Raw genomic sequence first — 19163 nt, 5'->3', positions numbered from 1 at the left:
TTTTCACAATTGTTGTTCTTAAGCGGGTGGTGCATATGGTGTTTTGGAAATCCAAAATAGCTGCTTAGTTCCTTGGCTTGGAGTCACATCATTATTTCAGTGCAACTTCCTGACAATTTGGGCCCCGAGTGCCGATTGTTAGGATGCTGGCATTTTGCCTTGGCTGTCAGCAGATCCCATTGTCCTGTGTCAAGAAACCACTAACAAAAAAAAAACCAAAACAAAAAAACTGTTCGCTTACTTCCAATAATTTGTGTTTTTCTGAGATTTGAGTGATATTGCATGGCCTTTGGATAGTGCAGTGCTGTGCGAGACAGCGGGGGAGTTCTTTTTGTTATCCAGCTCTGCATTATTTATGAATTTTCATTCCAGGAATGCAGTAGCCCCTGGCACTGTAATGCTCCCCTCTCCCATGGAATCGCTCACAATCTTCCCTTCTGACCCACAAGTTTGTCCACAAAACTCATTTTCTTTAATAAAATTGGGGTCATGAATTAGCGAGAGGACAATGTGAAATGCATCAGAGGTTGTTTATTATATAGAGTACAACACTCAGTGCTGCAGCCAGGCAAAATGTGGCCCGGTGGGAGTTTTTATCCCTCTCTCTCCTCTTCTTCCTCTCGCTCTCTCTCTGCATGTCCATCATATAGTAGGAATGTAATTGCTGGAAAAGCATAAAATGCGTTTGCGTTCGCCACCCGGCTGATAATTTCAAAGTAAAAGCGCTCACGCCAGCCAGCTAATCAGAGTGCTAGACCCCTAGACTTGCAGACACAAACACACATATACACACACACACACATACGCAGCGTAGACACTTAGAGATGTAACCACTGTACAACTTCAAATATTTACCTTCTTGCTGCAATGCTGCTCCATCCTCAAGAGGAATTGTTTAACAAATCCTGCAGTGCTAATTAGCGTTTCCTCTATTCATTCGCCTGTGGTTGGCCTCTGCAGCAAGGAAATTGCCAGCCTGTGATTTTTTTTTCTTTTTTTTGAAAAAAGGAAATACAAAAGCAATATAGTGCTACCAAATTACCCTATAAAAACCTCACATAGTGAGCCCATCATTTAGACTTGACAATTCAGGCACTTGGAATAAGAAAGCAGGGTTGGCACCAAAGTGATTACTGTTAAAAAAGCAGTAAATATGAAAATGGTTCAGTTGATGGCTTTGCAGACTCATTAACAGCTAATTATAAAAACAAGATTCATCAAAACAGTTGAACTCTTAGATATTTGGTCGCCATTTATTGATAAATATCACAAAATGTTACTTCAGTAAGTATCATGTATTGTATTTTTCTAGTAACTGACCATTATTAAGAATTCAGTAGTTACATATTAAGCTTTGAAGATTTTTTTTACTAGTGAGTGTGTGTGTGTCTAAACCAAAACCTGGACCGACAGCAACAGAGAAACAGATAGAAATAGTAACCAAAATCACCTTCTTTGCCAATGCTACACACACACGCACACACACACACACACACACACACACACACACACACCTACAGACGCATAGATACAGTATATGCCGGAGGCACTCTTCTTTAAAGTACTCTGCTAAGTCTCAACTGGCATCTCCAGCCCTCTGTTCTCTCTTGTCGTCTTCCAGTGGGCTATGGGCAACAGTCAGGAACTATGTACAGTTCAATAACTACTCAGGTGTTATGTGAGATTTCTATGACAAAAATGCAATCACAGCCTCCCTTCACACTCCTCCACTTTCATCCTGGTCCCCCTCCTTTCAGATTTCTAGTCTGCACACAGAAGGATCAGAACCACGAGAGGCTGGCTGGTCAAGCCCACTCTACCTCTCTTTAAAATATGAGATTAATTTGTCAAGAGGTGTGTGTGTGTGTGAAGACCAGCGCTGATGGCGCACACCTAGACAGAAATTTGAGATAGCTGTCAGAATATTTTTAATTTCAAACCTTAGCACATGCGCGTTAAGGTTTGAGGACCTAATTTTGCGTATTTATGTTGAATTATATTACACACAGGGATACAGCAGACAATCTTTTTCATCGCTTATTAATACATTTTCTTGCTTTTTAAAAAAAATAAATAAATATGGTTCTTAGAATTTGTAGTGATGCCTTTAAATGTCAGCCCAAGAGCCCCAAGCGCAAACATACAAAAACAACAAGTTAATGTTAGAAGGAGCCATAACCTCGCAATATGGAATATTTTTGCTTGAGTAATTACTTTTAACCCTAGCAGATAAATGTTATTTCAGTCAATCGCTGAGCTATTTCGGTGTAATTCTTTCTTTCATGACAGCATTTTATTTTCTGATATTGCTGTACTGGAACTATCATAAAAAATGACAATGCAGTATCTAATGACACACATAGAAAGCACTTCTACATGGACACGCATCCCACTGTAAAATCTTTTATTAATCCAGTCAGCAGACAACTTTAGCAGAAGAAAAATCAATTTTTGTTTCTTTCCCAATTTATTACCACATAAATTGTCCTTCACCTCCAGGTCCACATCTTGGAATTAGTGTCAAAATAATTAAGTTTAAACCAATTATATCATATCCTGCATTTGTTCACACAGAGGACAAAGGGGCAGCTGGCACTGGCTAGCTTATCGCCTGCAGACACGGGAGCCATCAGGAGAGGGTACCGGCTGAAATTGGATGCGTCAGATATGCCGAAAAACTGCGCACGATCCACCTTGAGGGTGAAGCAAACAGCCATGGTTTAGCCAAGTTACTAACTGGAGACTAAGTCGCCTTCACGTCTGCTCCATATTAGCGCACAATGAAGCTCAACAGCACGTCACACACCTACAGTTGCACCTCAAGACCGTGATTAATAACTCAATATGAATGAGTTGCATCAGTAGCTTTGTTGCATGCCCATGAAATGATTTATTTAGCACTATAAAACACAGTGATATTACACTGTAGATCTCTCCGCTAAACGAGTTCATCTATTTCCTGCTGACTGGTAAATAGCCTCATGTGTATCATCAGTAATATTCATAGCTCTACTTTCTAGATGATCATGAATTATTAATTCATAGAAAAGATGAATAGCGCCAAAATGGTGCTTGATGCATCTCTGCTGGAAGCCACATTTTGCACAATGCAATGTACAGTAGGGTACAGTACGGTTGGGTTGGGTGTGTTTTTCAGTGCCTTGCGAGGAGGTGAATTGTTTTCATTGTTCAGGTTTAATTTCAGGGAGGAGACTTGATCCACCGTGAACTCAGGGATGTATTTCAAGCGCGTGCATCATCGCACCAAATTGACTTCTGTCTGTAGAGACACATATTCTTCGCTGATTGCAAGCCAGGATGTCAAGCCAAACTGCACAAAGCAAAGTGATGTGAAAAAAAGGAAGACCAAAAAAAACAAGGCAATATGTACTCCAAGAAAACCAGAGAACGGCAGAGCTGCACAGCCATTTTTCATGCGAACCAGGCTTTGTACATCACGTTTCCGGACGTAACAATCCCGAAATCTGAAATTTTACCAGATGCTTTCGCGTGTCATCCCCACCTTGGTCTCAAAAAGGAATTGTCTGGGGGGGAAAAATCCTTATTTTGTTCTCGTTAATGTGCTCGGATGACACAGTGATTCATTTGACAGGAACCAAAATGAGAAATGCAAATTGGTGAGGAATGTGCCCACTGCAGATTTTGCCTAACAAATTTTGAGGAAGGAGAAAGAAAAAGGACTGCAGTGGAAAATAAGATGCAGGATAAATGAAAAAGCAAGGCGGAGGTTTGAGATATCGAAGGAAAAAGTGCTTCAAATGTCTCTCTGCCACTTCCTAACTGTAAATACATTTTACAGTATGTGTGCTATTGATTTCAAATTTATGTGATTTGTTTATCTGGAAATCTGCAACTCTTCTCTTTCGCTGTTACATCTCACCATGGCCTGTCTGTGCGTCTCACATATATATTATAGCCTTTAGGGCTGAATACACATTTCTAACAATCCTGCATTCATTCTTGGTGAAAGCTCGAAATTTTTATGTCTGTCTCAGAGCATGGTTAAACAGACTGTCTGCCATAACCTTGAGGCGGATTTATATGTTTATATAAATTGAACAGATGTATAGGTGGGATGTATTCAGCCCATCGCTTCTGTCTCGTCAGCTCACAAAAGAGCATTGCGAGAACGTCGGCTTGTTCCCGACTGAGTCCCGTGGTCTTTGAATAGCTGCTTCTCTCTTTGTTGAGAAGTATTTTCCTGTGTGAGGCTGGTGAATGCCATCCGTGGCCTCAGTCTCTGAGCCGCCAGGAGAATCAGAGTGAAAGTGAGGGCTGAGAAGAGATCTGAGGAGCAGCAGGAGCCCTCTGGACTTTTGCATTGGGAGTGCCGCAAAAAAAAGAAAGAAAGAAAGAAAAAGATCTCCTCTTACACGCTCCTTGGTTTTCAGAGGCTGAGAAGCATCAAATTGTAACAGCGCAGACGGAAGATTAGCCCACTTAGCATTCAGAAATCAATCTGCTGGGCTGCTCAACAGCTACTAGTACATCGTTTCAGCTGCTCCTCTGGAGGACTAATGCTCTTTACTCACTCATTTCTCCGTAATCAACAACTTCATGAGTGAGGACGCATAGGAAATACTGTCTAAATCGCAAGTCACCAAATCCAATTTCAGGAATCAATGGCATTGATTTATCAATTAATTTTGCATCCCTAATGCTGCCACTTTGCTTGGCTTTGGGTGTTGGGAGGGTTTTAGCGGTCAAATGCATTATTGAAAGAGGCTTTTTTTCCAAGCAGTGGCTGATGCAGAGAGCTTAGGAGGTTGTCACTCATGATGTAAAGCTTTATTTGCAAAGCGAGTTAGTGCGAACAGCCTTTTAGTCCGCCGAGGAGGACAGTGACATGTATTTATCTTGCGAGAGAGGAGGAATATCAAATGTGTTGAATAAGGCTTTGCCTTGTCAGGAATATTGATTAAGTGGTTTTGGGTGGTGTCTCTTGCTCCGTGTGTGTGCGTATTTGCGGTCAAATCCCCGTGTGCCCCTTCAAGTGGATGTGAATACAGTACATGTGTGCTGTTGCATACTTGCATCATATTTTGTGTTTTCTTGTTTGCTCTCCGGCCTTCTAGGGAATCAGCAGAGGGCTTTAGATCAGAGACGGGCAGGATCGGAGCGTGAATAGAAAGAAGCAGTGGGGGAGACAAAAAAGACTATGGGCTACCTTAGTCGAGATCTGAAAGGAAGAAAAAAGTCATAACTGTAGTCAAGATATAAAAGAAAGCTTTGAAAAGTTAAAGCTTAGCTACTCCCTTGCTCTAGGCCACATTCAGAGAGCATGAATAGTGTAGGACCTTATGGATTTCTCCACACTGCTCAGGCATGAAGCGCTGATATGGGATTTGAGCCATGTCCACTATAAATAGTCAAATGGCCCAGGTTGGTCCTGACAGCTCCTGACAGCTCCTGACAAGGGCCGATCTGCTCCGTGAGCGGACGCACGCAGACTTTATTTCCTGATTCTTGGTCATGCTCTCATTCTAACACGGGTGGGAATACAACAAGGATTTGCAGGGCTACACGTGTCACCTATACGACTTGCTTTGCACATGCAGCAGATGCATTAACCTTGGGTTATACGGTGTGCGGAATAATGAGGGCGTACGGTGAACCGGAGGCTGAATGGTGAAAGACACTGCGACGACAACACAGGAACAGCAAGCGGGGTTCGCACAATGCTGTCTTTGCTGAGAAGGCCAGTGAAGACTGTTGAGCCTCTGTGGCATGTGGGTGTTCAAGTGTGCTGTTTGTCAGCTAGCGTGAAATGCTATAAGAACTTGTAGGCGCAAGGGCACTGAGTGTGTGTGTGTGTGTCCATCTGTGGATGATTGTCAGTGTGTGTGTGCTTCAAACCCAGGAGCTAATAAAGTCTGTATGCTGAGGTTTATGTGTCCGAGCATGCGTATGTATATATATATTTATATATATTTATATGTATGTGTGTGTGTGTGCTTGTGTGCTACAGTATGTGTTCTGCTGGTAAATTCGGCAGCAAGAGATTTCAGGCTTGGTCAGCTATGAAAGCACAACTACGTGACAAGAGTGCTGCTGCCGCCCACAGATAGCTAGCCCTTATCCACTAATTAAAACCCTCTATCACTCCATGTCTCACTTGGCAATCTCTCTATCCTTCAATGCTCCCCATTTTCATAGTGAAATCTCTCCATCTCTTATTATCTATCCATCACTCCCCTTATCCTTGTTCGCCATTCATCCCTCCCTCCCTCCTCTCAGCAGGAGCCGAGGGCTCCCAGTGGGTGGTGCACTCTTTTGTTGTGTTGTGGGTGGTTTAGGTATAACAGGGTCCTGTGGGTCCTTCAGGGCCGCTCGTCATCGTCGTCCCTGTCATATGCCTGAGGAACCGTGGTGGTGCTAACGAATGGAGAAGATAGCTTTTTAAGCCCTATCCCCCCCACACGCACACACATCCTCCTCCCATCTCTCCATGCAAACAGCCACAAACACACACAGGAGGTGCACACACACACACAGACACATACACCCTCGCTTTAGGAGAAGCGCTCTCTCTCTCTGACAGCTCACTGTTTACTCCCGTAGGACCTGTAGCCTGGATCTGCATTTGCAGCTACAGACTGTGCCTCAATTGCTTCTGATGATTAAGCCATTGTAATGGTAGACAAAATGAAAACCTGCAAACAGCGACAGGATTGTCATAACTTCACTTTGGAGCATCTGGGGCGATAAGTCTATGCTGTGGCATGAATATATTTTCTCAAGGTTCCTCATCGTCATTCCTGCGACTCGCCGGGCCTGTTTAGTGAGCAGAATTAGCTTGTCTCTGTGCAAACAAGCTTCAAGGAAACGTATAAAGGCGAGAGCTAACAAAGAAACTAGCTTCCTACTCACATGGGGTCTCCGGCCTGTTAGGAAAATAAGAGCCTTCTCTGCATGTAATCCTGGAACGATACTGTATCAATAATCTGAGGACTAATATGGTTGGATGCCACTCTGCTCTCCCCGTCCTCCTTGTTTATTTACCAGTTTGAAACTCAATTTCACTGCCTCTGCCTGGCCCCAATCCTCTCTCTGCCTCATTCTCTTTTTCCATTTTGCATGCTCTCTCTTCTTTTTGCTTCATGACTTCAGCACATTCATTTGAGATTGGGAAGCGAAAATCGGTTTTGACTTGTCCTCATGGTCCTTGCCTTTTCACATGACAATCTCGACCGTGCTGTTTGTGTTATCGTCGCTGCTGTTGGACATCTGAGGGACCCCGCCCCTCCAGAGGAGACTCGGAGCGTAAATCCTTTTTAAAAGCAAGTTGTGTATGTGAGCCTCGATCACTTCTCTAAGCAGATTTTGTCCATGGCTGCACTGTTTGAATAAATAGATAGATAGGACGGAGGATCAAGTGGGTGAAGGGTCCCATTAGATATTATTGCATTTGTGTAGCCATGGATTATCACTCCCGTGTCACTGTGTGTGTGTGTGTGTGTGTGTGTGTGTGTGTGTGTGTGTGTGTGTGTAAGAGGGATTGATAAGAAATAGAAAAAATGGCTAGTGGCAGTGGATAAGCACTGGAAGGGGATAACAAAGCAACATGATGCTTGTGTTGTACTCAGTGTTGTCACTTTGTATTAGTTTGGTAAATAAGGAGGATGTAGTCCCCACATACTGAATCAACACCTTATTTACCTATGAATTCTGATTTGTACCATGCTGCTCAAATAAAAACGATAGATGCACTTTGAAAATGTCAAATTTCAATGGGAAAAAGTCGTGCTGGATATCTATACTGATATGGATGAGTAATGTGTTAGGAAATAAAGGATGACACGTTGTTTGATGGAAATGAAAATTATCCACCTACAGAGGGCTGAATTCAGAGAAACCCCCAAAATCAAAGTGAAAGGCTAGTCCATTTTCTTGAAATTTCATTGTAACAACTCAAAATGGTCCTCGGCAGTTTGTATGGCTCTCACATGCATCCTTGATAATGTGAGAACTCCTAATGAAATGATGGATATTGTCCTGGGGGATCTCCTCCCAGATCTGGACCAGAGCCTCACTGAGCTTCTGGACAGTTTGAAGTGCAACCTGGCAGCATCTGTGGACCAAAACAAAATTTCCCAGAAGGGTTCTACTGGATTTGCTCAGGCGAGCATGGGGGCTAGATCATTTTGATCATTTCCTTCATCCTTCAGGAATTGCCTCCAGACTCTCACCACATGAGGCAGAACACTGTCATCCACCAGGGCGAACCCAGGACCCATTGGACTGACGTAGGGTGTGATAATGAGTCCAAGCATTTCATCATGATACTTAATGGCACTCATGATGTCATTGACTAGCCTGTAGAGGTCTGCGTGTCCCACCATGGATATGCCTCTCCAGACCTTCACCGACCACCAAACCACTTATCCCGAACGATGTTACAGGCAGTATAAAATTCTCCAAGGCTTCTCCAGACCCTTTCATATCTGTCACATGTCCTCAGGGTGAACCTGTTCTCATCTGTGGTGCCAGTGGTGGACCTGCCAATTTTGGTATTCTATGGCTAATGCCAGTCAGGCTCCACAGCACTAGAGAGTGAGCACAGGGCCCACAAGAGGACGAGTTCCTCAAGCCACTCTCATGAAGTCTGTGTCAGATTGCCTGGTCAGAGACACCAGTGATCTGCTGGAGGTCATTTTGTAGTCGGCAGCGCTCATCCTACTCCTCGTTGCACAAAGGAGCAGATACCAGTCCTGCTGATGGGTAAAGGACCCTCTACGGCCCAGTCCAGCTCTCCTATAGTAACTGTCTGTTTCCTGGAATCTCCTCCAGACTCATGAGACTGTGCCACCCTGGAGGAATTGGACTATCTTTGCAACCTTTATATGGTCCAGATATCACCTCATGTTACTAGTAGTGACACTGACACTAACACTATCAAAACTAGTGAAAAAACCGAAAAGATTAGGATAAAAAAAAAAAGTCAGTGTCCTCCACCTGTAAAACCATTCCTGTTTAGCTGGTTGTTTCCTTGTCGCTCCTTTAGTCCACCTGTTGTTAAATTCATTGACACCAAAGCAGCTGAAACTGATTAACAACCCTCTCTGCTACTTAACTGATCAATGTCCCAGAAGTTTAATCAACTTGATGCTCTACTCTGATTAAAAGGTGTTCTTTACATTTTTAAGCAGTATATTTTGCTGTACAATCAAGTAGACTGTATAAAACAGGGGTCGGCAACCTGCGGCTCCTTTTAGTGCGGCTCTGCGTGGTTTGGGAAAATAAATTATTATTTTTAAGTAATTAGCTGAAGTGTATTTTATTTATGTTAGTTCTTTTTTAACTTGTAGTTCTAAATTGGAAGATTATTGTGATATTGGAATATAAAAATAAAATTATATTCTATAATTTTCTTAATCGCTCAAAATAAGCGTCACACTTGCCGTGCATTTATTGAGACTTTCAACCCCAGGTAAGACAATTCTGGATCTTCGGATCCACATCATGTCAGCAGCTCCACCGTGAACTATGTTAAAAACAAACACCGCTCACGCCTCACAGACGACAGCTTACAGTCCTGCGTAAAGATGAAAGTGACTTCGTACAGCCCCGATTTGCAGACGCTGTGCGCAGAGGTTCAGGAGCAGAAGTCCCATTGTAAACATATCACGGCAGGCCCGACGATGTTTGCATGAACATGCTTTTCAGCATCTCTCTATTGACCACTTTTCACACACGGTTGCTGTACGCATACAGCCGGTGTTAAAGCTCACAGCCCGACACATACCAACACAACAGCATAGAGACCACAGACGTTAAGGCGGCGAGGCGCGATTGCGGGTGCCGCTCAGGTGCGTCCGCCTCCCCTGCAGCGGCTCTGCAGACCACGCCCCGCCACACACATTAGGTAAAATACATATTTAGGCAGAATATTGCAAATATCTATTTTTCATTTTTCAGCAGCATAGTGCTTTTTCCCCCCAATTATTTTGGGGTCAATGCTCCAAAAGCCCAAAGGCGATATAAGGCTGGCGGCTCTCAACAGTTTTTGTTTGCTACATGGATCATTTTAGTTCAGCTGGGTGTCTTTCCTTTTGTTATATTTCTTTAAGAGTTCAAAATGTGTTAATTACATAAATAAAATGTAATTTTCTCTGTAGCACTTCATGGATTTAAGCAACACACCTTAGTTGTTCACACAAAGCATAAAGGTGAAAAAAAAAAAACAATATATTCAGTGTTATCTTCATTTTAGATGTCAAAAAGTATTTGCGGCTCCCAGTGTTTTCTTTTGCGTGGAAATCGCGTCCAAATGGCTCTTTGGGTGTTAAAGGTTGCTGACCCCTTGTATAAAAGATGGTAGTAGTCAACAACATACCTAACGTGAAGTCTCCAACATAGCTGGTGCAATCTTGATTGACCATAATTATACAAATTATACCATCAGTGCTAAGTAAAACACAAATAAAATACTTGTACCTATCAAAACTGGAACACAAAGTTTATGGATGAGCTGTACCACACGAAGCATCCAGATGTCTGTCAAAGAGGCCACGCCCCTAACTTTAAAACCTAATAAAAAAAAAGAAAGCATAATCCTTGATAGCTGCAGAGATGCAAAACAAATTATCGATGGGAACAAAAAAATAAGATTTTTGTTCCAGACTGTAATCCCAATAATTTCCTCTTTAAGGTTCAGCATTTTTAACATTGAAGACTACGGAGATTGACTCACTTTTGGAGCCTGCTTCAAGTGAACTGTGAATTTTGGCATCTCTACTTTGGCTTCCTTTTTCAGCCTCCAGGGTTGCTGTTTGTGAAATAAAGACAGTGATTGTGGCTGCTTTTGACACACTGAAAAAGCTCAGTGTTCATTTCAAACAGATAGTGATAATGTACCTCCAGGGTCAAGGCCTATAATCTCCTTACCGATGAAAACATTAACAACCATGAAGAATGCAAAAATGAGATATTTCTGGCTGCCAGAACAGCTAAAACTAAATTCAAAGTTATACTAAATACATAGCTCCTCCTCCTAAGATGCAGGCTGCTTGATCACCTTAGCAACAGCCCATATGTTTCCCATATTGTTTGTGTCTATCTAACAAGTGAGAATAGATTTTCTATTTCTATTTTATCACTGCTTTCCATTCATAGCAGAAACACGTTTATTATGCTATTCACCGAATAATAAGAGATTCAGTGCATAAAAATATTCACCCATAATCGATTTGTGACACATATCTTATAGCTTATACGTTTTTTTACAGTCTCCCAGTCAGTCTGTCTTTGCATTTGCAATCAGACTATGATCATTTTTAGTAACTGGCAGTATGGTGATACAATGAAGCACTTAGCTTAACAAATGCACCGTGTAGTCCCGTGTTCTACAAGTGTATAAATAAATGATGAGAGATGATACAAACCTTGTAAGGATGGTCTGAAAGAATCCTATATTAAAAATTTACTCTAGCACGGAGCTAATTATAACAACATCTTTGGACCTTTTCAGAGCAATTGTGCTTTTTCTCTTGGAAGAGTTGCCAGTAGCTGAGCCAATGTGCCCAATCTGCCCCAAGGTGGTTATTCCTCAGCTGTGAATCTCGCCTGGTGTTGAGCTCAGGTGGCACATGCTGACTTGTCCTAGAGAACGCCCCTGTGTCTTGTTTGAAGCAAGCTTGGCTCTAGGAAACAATCTCCAGGTTTCAACATCAAAACCGAGAATCAACCCCCCTAATGGGCACCCTACTGTGGGCTAGAATTAGCAGGAATAACCCCCGCCAGCAGGCTTACTTCTCTAAACGCAGGAGCCTCGAAGGACGAGGTGGAGGGCGGAGAGCGTGCGAGGCAGGGGAAGAGCGGGGAGGAGGGAAAGCAGAGGTGGACCGGTACAAGAAAGAGGGAATTATACATGTCACATACAAGCGCAACTACATTTATTAAGAGCAATGTTCACTACACCATCTGTGCGAGTTCAAACGCGCGGCGGAGGAACAAGATGATGCCCCTTTGTGCCGCGTTGCAGTCTTTCATTTTTCTGTGTAAATGTAAGACAGACATAAAACGGGACAGAGAGCCTCTGTAGAGACAGACAGCAGTCAGTGCCTGAAGCAAGCTCAGAGCTCACAGGGTAATGTATACTCGCTCCTCACCGTACCAGAGAGAAGGTGACACCAGTCAATCCCGTTCTGACAGGGCAGCTGAGATAATAGCGGGCTTTGATTCCTTGCAATAACTTCTGCCAATCAAAACCAAAGGCATCATGATTGCAGAGAGAACCACAAGCATGCGTGCGAGTGAATCCGGAGAAGCTTACTGTACGCTACTGTACGGACTGAGAAGTGCGATAATTGCACAGAAAATGCTCTTGTGCACTTTAAAAGGCCCTGTTGTGCTTAAAGGGGGAAAGATGGATGCAAGCAAAGGCTAGTGGTGAGCTTTTAGGGTGGGGGTGTGTGCAAGATGAATGCGCGAGTGACTTGGCCCATTTTTTGACTGTTTGCTGTCAGAGGTCAGTGGGTGGTCTGCATGTGTGTGTGTGTGCATGCATGGAGGGGATGAGGAGGGTGAGTGCAAGGCCAGGCTAGGGAGGCTTTCAGGTGGAATAAAAGCGTTACTGCAGTGGTAGAAAGGTCAGCTGTAAACTTGTATCAGGCGGGTGGTGATCACCCTATGCCGCAGATCTCTGAGGTATTGAGCAGGCACGCTCTAATGGCTTTGATATATGGACTACAGGACTCCCTGAAGAGGTCAATAACATAGCACTTTGTCTCTATGAGCAATGACCCTCTCAAGCTCCATTTAGAAGCTTTATAACTGCAGGAAATAGGCTGGAAAGGCCTCGAGCAGGGCACGATGAAAGAGAACTAATATGAATGAAGTATTTTCTAATCACGTCTTCTGTGCTCTAATCGTCGTCCCAATCAATCATTAGTTTGGCGGTATAAGTATATAGCGATGGACGTTATCGGAAGCAGATTTTGATGTGGTTGAAAGAAGAACAAGAGAATCGGAGCTGAATAGAGCCAAAAGAGCTGATTTATCATTACTCCATTCGGGAGGGCAATGACACTGTAAAGACTGGCTTCTAATAGCATTTCATCATTACTTCAGAATCTGGTGAGTCACAGCGTTTAATGAGAGTGAGAGACATGGCTCTCAGCGACAAATTTGTAGATTTATTCGTAGCTTGTCAATGCTCGTCTGTAAAAGAGAGATAAAGCTTAAAGTAGCGAGAGGAAAAATAGAAACCGCAACTGACAGAACACTAAGCTTTGCTTTATTTGGGCCAATTTTTTTTCAAACACGTGCGGACATAATGGCTACCATCGCGGTCCCTTCTGAGCGTATTGATTTGGAGCAACCTTTGGTGGGAAATATGAAAGAAGCCAAATGCTGTTTATGAATGTCTGCTGTAATTGGAATGAGCAGATGTTGCAATACTGTTCCACTGTGTTCAATAATAGACTTTTGCGCTATTTTTCTCCTCTGCCCCTGTCCGTTTTATCCCCTGTTTCCTTTCATTTTCCACTGCTGGCCCATTCTTCTTTCTCCCTGCTGCCCTTTTCCCTTCCTCGCTGTTTCTACCCCATTGCCCTGCGTCTCACCCGCCTCGTTTTCTTCCAGACTCTGTGCTCTGTGCTGTGGCTGTGCTGAGTGACTAAAGTGGAGCCCTGCGAGCCATGGAGGAGATGGACAGCAAACCCTACCAGCCGTTGTCTAAGGGGCGCCATGAAATGGAGATGTCCTACACCAGCTCATCCGATGAGAGTGAGGATGGGCGCACCCATCACCGCTCCTACACATCACGCGAGACCCTGCCTGACTACACACACGAGCTTCGCCTCACCCTCGGTTCACATCGGGAAAGGCAGAGCAACTACAGCCAACCCCAACAAGGTACAAGGTCACGCTTATCATGCTATCAGGGCATGCTTAGGCTGGATATAGTTACCTTGAAATATACGTCCGCGGTTGCAAAGATACTGTATGTGTACTCAAATGGATACTGGCACCAAAAGATAGGCAGACACACACACACACACACACACACACACACACACACACACACACACACACACACACACACAGAGGTCTTTAAAAAGACCTCTGTGAATTACCTATTACAGTCCACAATGAGCCAGAAGGACAGTCGGAGGCAGCCAATTACCTCTTCTCCACGGAGGTGATATTTCTCTCCCACAGCTAAACTAGGTCAACCCCAAACCTCTCTGGCCTCACCTGGGGTGGAACACCACCCTTCATTACACACACACACAGATACTGACACGGGCAGACAGAGGCACGCATACATGCACACACGCTTGCATATACGCGCGTGCACACACCCCGACATGTACACACACCCCGACACGTACACACCGAAAAATGTCTTCCCTGTTGGTGACAGGAGGAGAAATGGGCCAGCATGCGCTGTGATGGATGGCCTTTATGCAGGTCATGTGTGGTGTTAAAAGAGAAGCAGCACCTCATCGGGAGCACGCCACTGTGCAGGGTTCATGGTGATCAATAGATACTCTTTCCACTATCTCAACCTTGTGCTCCTCTGCAAGACCTACCCACCATGCTAACAAGCGACATTAGCCATTCATAACGGTTACAACTCCTGACAAGCGGCCCGCTCCAGGGATTTCATGGTTTGAATGCCACCTGCTATGGATTTTGTCGTCCTGTTTGCCCATACGGCAACCTGTCAATGGCCATTAGTCATAATGATGCTGCCTCGATATATTCCACGACACTGCGGTGTCAAAAGAGCACTTGCCTTTTTCAGCAGTTACTCGCCTTTCTGTTTCCATAACAAACAACATCCCCTGCCATCAGTGTCATATGGTAAGGTGCACGAGACCCCCCCAAAGCAGCCTTTCAAATGTCAATGGCAGCCGGTTCTGCAAAGCACATCTGTTCATCTTTGGGCCACAGAGTTATATATAGTATACCCTACCAAAGTAACCAACTGTTAAGGGGGGACATTGCCTCCAGTGACATTTTTAATGGATTATGGTGTTCGTGACAAAGATCAGCCAATTCGTTTCTCATTTAATTCCCCACCCATGTTCTTCATATTTTCCTTCATCTTTTAAGCCTCCCCATCTTGCCCTCTCCTCCCGTTCCTTCCGGTTCCTATCCTTCCTTTTCTTTTTCCCACGTGTTTCACTATCCACTAATATTACAAATTCCTCTCTCTTTCCATTTAATCCCACATCACCTCCTTTCTGCGCTGCACCTGTCTGTGCTAAGCCTGTTTACTTTGGACAGATACTGTTGATAGATGGCCAGATAGACAGCCAGGTCCCCAGCGACGTGACCATTTTACAGAGCTGAAAACGAATGACCAAAATAATTACATTTTTTTCCTCTACTAATGGATGCTAATTAATTCGTGCTTTTTCAGCATGCTGTTTAGAAAGCCAGAAATGCATCACAGTTTAAATATTTGAATTAAGTAAGAATCTGATTATTTATGAACCTTTTTCCAACTAATTCATTTCACATTCTTGCAAAATACCTTCTGATGACACCAAATAGACAAAACCAGAAGTTCTCTGTAAACTGCTCTGTACATAAACATACAAGGCTCCTGCCAACTCTTATACTAAAAAGAGCAAAAAAATAAACAAATAAATAAAAGCGCTGCGCATGATCCCAGCCGATCACACAGAGGGGCAGTGTACGTGCCCCGAGTTCATTAGGTTTACAAACATTATTGCTAAGTGTGCACAATAACAATTAAAAGTGTCTCAGACGGGTTCTCGGAGTTTCTCTCCTTTTAGAGAGACTTCAGTTAGTTAATCAAACCTAATCTGTAATTAAGAATAGATTTTAAAAAGCAAGTGGCTGTTTAGAATCCTCAATTAACCTAACCCCAATAAATGCACGTCTTTGGACTGTGGGAGGAAGCCGGAGAACCTGGAGAGAACCCACGCAAACACGGGGAGAACATGCAAAGTCCACACAGAAAGACTCCGGCCACACGGCGGAGTCAAACTCAGGACCTTCTTTCTGTGAGGCAACAGTGCTACAGTCCCAACGTGGACTCTATATATGACCCCAAGTTTAATTACATATTTGATTGAAAGAGTTAGAAATACTTTTATAAATGTGCAAGCTCTTAACTCAAACAGAGAAAGAAACACAAAGCTAAAATTTGGGATCCAATTCAGGGATTTTGTACATTATATTCAGCCTACTTTCTTGTGATTGTTTTACCCAAACTGCTTGGCAAATAATGATTTTTGCTCATGACAGGTACTTACGAGATTGGAAGAAAGCACAGTAATATAAAACAGTCACATAAATAGTCCGGAGGCCTGAGCGGGTGACTGTAATGGCAGGAAATGGGAAGTTCATCAAAGAAAAATATTGTTGCTCTAATCACTTCCACCCCCGGCCTCTTGTTTTATCATAAATACGTTTCAAAACAAAGCGGTTAGACAACTTTTCAGTTTGCAGTCAATCCGTGTTTGTTGCTACTGGGAAATGGCCAATTTGCTTCCAAATTGCCCTCTTGCAGCCAATTTGAACTAAACAGTAGTGTGGAGTGGTGACCAATCTTTGGCTGCTTTAATTCCAGCAGAACAGTATGTGAGCCAGACTTGGTCTTGACCCCATCAAACAGGCACAGCAGGACACATCGCTGGTCAATGAAGTGGTCAACAGGACTGCGGCTTTTATTGAAACGCTGCGGTTCATGTTCAGAGGACCTGACCTAACACGCGTATTAGCTGCGCTAAGTGAGAAGGAAGGGAAGTGTTTCTTTCCTCTGTTCTCAGAGGGGCCTGTGGTACCAGGCTGCTATCTATATGGATTTCAATTGATGCCCTCATTTCTTCACAATTACATCAGTTCCTTCACTTCCACTTATACATTCTAAACAGAAAACTCATGTGGTGAGAAAGAAAATTTACTCAACTGCCTCTACAGGAAAAAAAAAAGTAGCACTCAATTGAATTGAATTGAATTAAAGTGTAACCAGAGGACTAACACAGTATATCTGATGTTCTCAGATAACAGGTTGATGCTCGGGATTGGAGGGCGTTCTAATACCTGAAAGCATATGAGGCTCAATTTTTCCCTCAGTCTGAGTCAATATTAATAAGGTTTGATCTTTATCTGATCTCTTCACCCCACCAAGGAGAATATAGATGAGATCAGTGCTCTGTTTGAGCAGCAGTTCAATACATCTCGAGCTCAATAACACACATCGGGCAGCCCGAACAGGATATAGCCTCACTGCAAATGGTTAAGAAAAATTGAGGCTGGCATTTTGATTTGGACCTCTGCTAAAAAAGAAGAAGAAAAAAAAAAACTTTTAATAAATGCTTGCTCAAATAACAGCCTGCCTGTTGGAATAATTTGGGAGGTGTTCGCTGTTTGGCTTGTAAATGCCTGTCTTTAGCAAACACCTGGTCAGCTTAGTCGCTGAAGCAAATAAAAAACACACGCCAGTATTAGAGGCTTTGCAGTTCTTTGGCTGTGCGTGCTCATTTTGCATGTCTCCCCTCCCTCCCTCTAGATTTAGACTTCTGTAAGGCCGGGCAGTTGAGGAGCCCAGACTTTCACATCCACCAACAGCAGCAGCAGCATCAGCAGCATCAGGAGGAGGAAGAGGAAGTGTTGTGCTCTGGACCGACCGGGCACGTCCACAGCCACGGCTACTCCCTCGGTGTGGGTTCGGACGTGGACACGGAGCCGGAGGTGGACCCGTCTCCCGCTCACGGCCTGCAGCACATGTGGATGCGCGGCCTCAAGTCTGAGCAGAGCTCCTGCCTCACGAGCCGCGCCAACTCCGCCCTCTCTCTAACTGACACCGAGCACGACAGGAAGTCTGAGCCTGACAATGGTGAGTGGGGAAAAAACCCTCTCTTCTTACTCGTTAATGGGATTGTCCATCAGCAGTGGAGATCGGCTTGGCAGATAATTTAGTAGCACACCTTTGATGATTTTCTTTTCTACAAGCAAGGAGAATGCAGCATGTGGTGAAGTGAGATGGTGTTTCACATCCTACACTTATAGCCTCATTATAGAAAAGAGACGCAAAATAAACGCAAAAAGAAAAACAACACCTAACATTCTTCTTTTTTTTGAGATTTAAGTTACACCCCTGGTCCATTGCGTGATTGAAACTCTCAGTATTCGAACTAAAGCTAATGCTTAAGTTCCTCTTTCTTTGAAGGCTATTTGATGTGACTAAATAGAGTAAATGTACTATTGGTTATTTAGTCTCTGAAGTGAGCTCTTATTGAAGGTGAAGCTGGGGTTGACTCTGAGCTCAAGGAAAGTCCAATGATGAACATCCACAGAATATGAGTTGGAAAAAGGATTGGAGATTTTGGATTAAAGGAATTGTAGCGGTCCCATGTCTACAGTGCCTGAATGGCTGCCTGAGGGCATCTGACAACCGCCTCTGTGGGAAGACTCTAGCCTAGAAGGAAGGAGAAGTTGAGAGGCAGGCGAGGTGGGGAGGGGGTGAAGATATTGGGCCAACTAGAGAAGAGCCTGGGATGGTGCCAGCTATCTGTCTTGCGCTGCTGGGCTTGGCTGGGCTCCCTGCAGATGGAGAGTTAGTTAGAGGTGCACGCAAACAAAGACAGAGCTCTCCAACCCGTCCCCAAGGGCACTGTCTGTTTATGTGCCGCAAAAAAGGTGGAACGTATTCAGTGGCTGAGAAAAGGAAGGGTGATGGAGAAAAAGAGAGAGGGGAGAAGGAGAAGGGGCAAGCAAAAAATGCAAATGAGAGAATAGAAATGGTAATGTAATGGTATAATTAGAATGAGAATAAAAGGGAATGAGTGGTTGAGGGTCAAACAGGTGAAGGAGACGCTAGTTTCAAGTGAGTGCTAGACAAAGATGGTGAAAGACTGGGAAGACAGAGGAGAGAGCGAAAAAGGAGCTAGAAAGGTTTTGGGATGCTTGGGAATAGCTGGTGCACTGGACAGGAAGTCAGCGTCACTGAAAATGAGGGTGAGAGAGAGTGGGAATGCTTGCAGCAGTATACAGTAACCAATTTGTGATGGCTGCGTGCATATGGTCCAAAGATATTACCATTTCAGATGAGGGACTCTGTCTTTATCCGGGGTCAGAATTAAAACTGCAAAAAAAAAAGAAAAGAAAAAAAGGTGGAGGCAGCTTTGAATGAAGCAGACAGCAGGGAATAAGGATGG

The 19163-nt window shown here is 43.8% G+C and overlaps 1 protein-coding gene across 1 annotated transcript in view; it reads left to right on the top strand.

Moving 5' to 3' along the window:
- tenm1 (teneurin transmembrane protein 1) overlaps positions 1-19163 on the top strand; it is a 201518-nt gene that overhangs the window by 2486 nt on the left and 179869 nt on the right. The window contains exons 2-3 of the mRNA XM_085474337.1: positions 13606-13878; positions 17516-17842. Coding sequence (XP_085330463.1) covers positions 13662-13878; positions 17516-17842 — 544 coding nt within the window. The 5' untranslated portion in view covers positions 13606-13661. The remainder of the gene's footprint in view (positions 1-13605; positions 13879-17515; positions 17843-19163) is intronic.

Source organism: Copadichromis virginalis, linkage group LG2 (assembly GCF_057382275.1).
Source record: "Copadichromis virginalis isolate Kocher_CV1m ecotype Utaka linkage group LG2, C_Virginalis_male_GT1.1, whole genome shotgun sequence".
Lineage (NCBI taxonomy): Eukaryota > Metazoa > Chordata > Actinopteri > Cichliformes > Cichlidae > Copadichromis > Copadichromis virginalis.
This window is presented reverse-complemented; position numbering and strand designations above follow the sequence as displayed.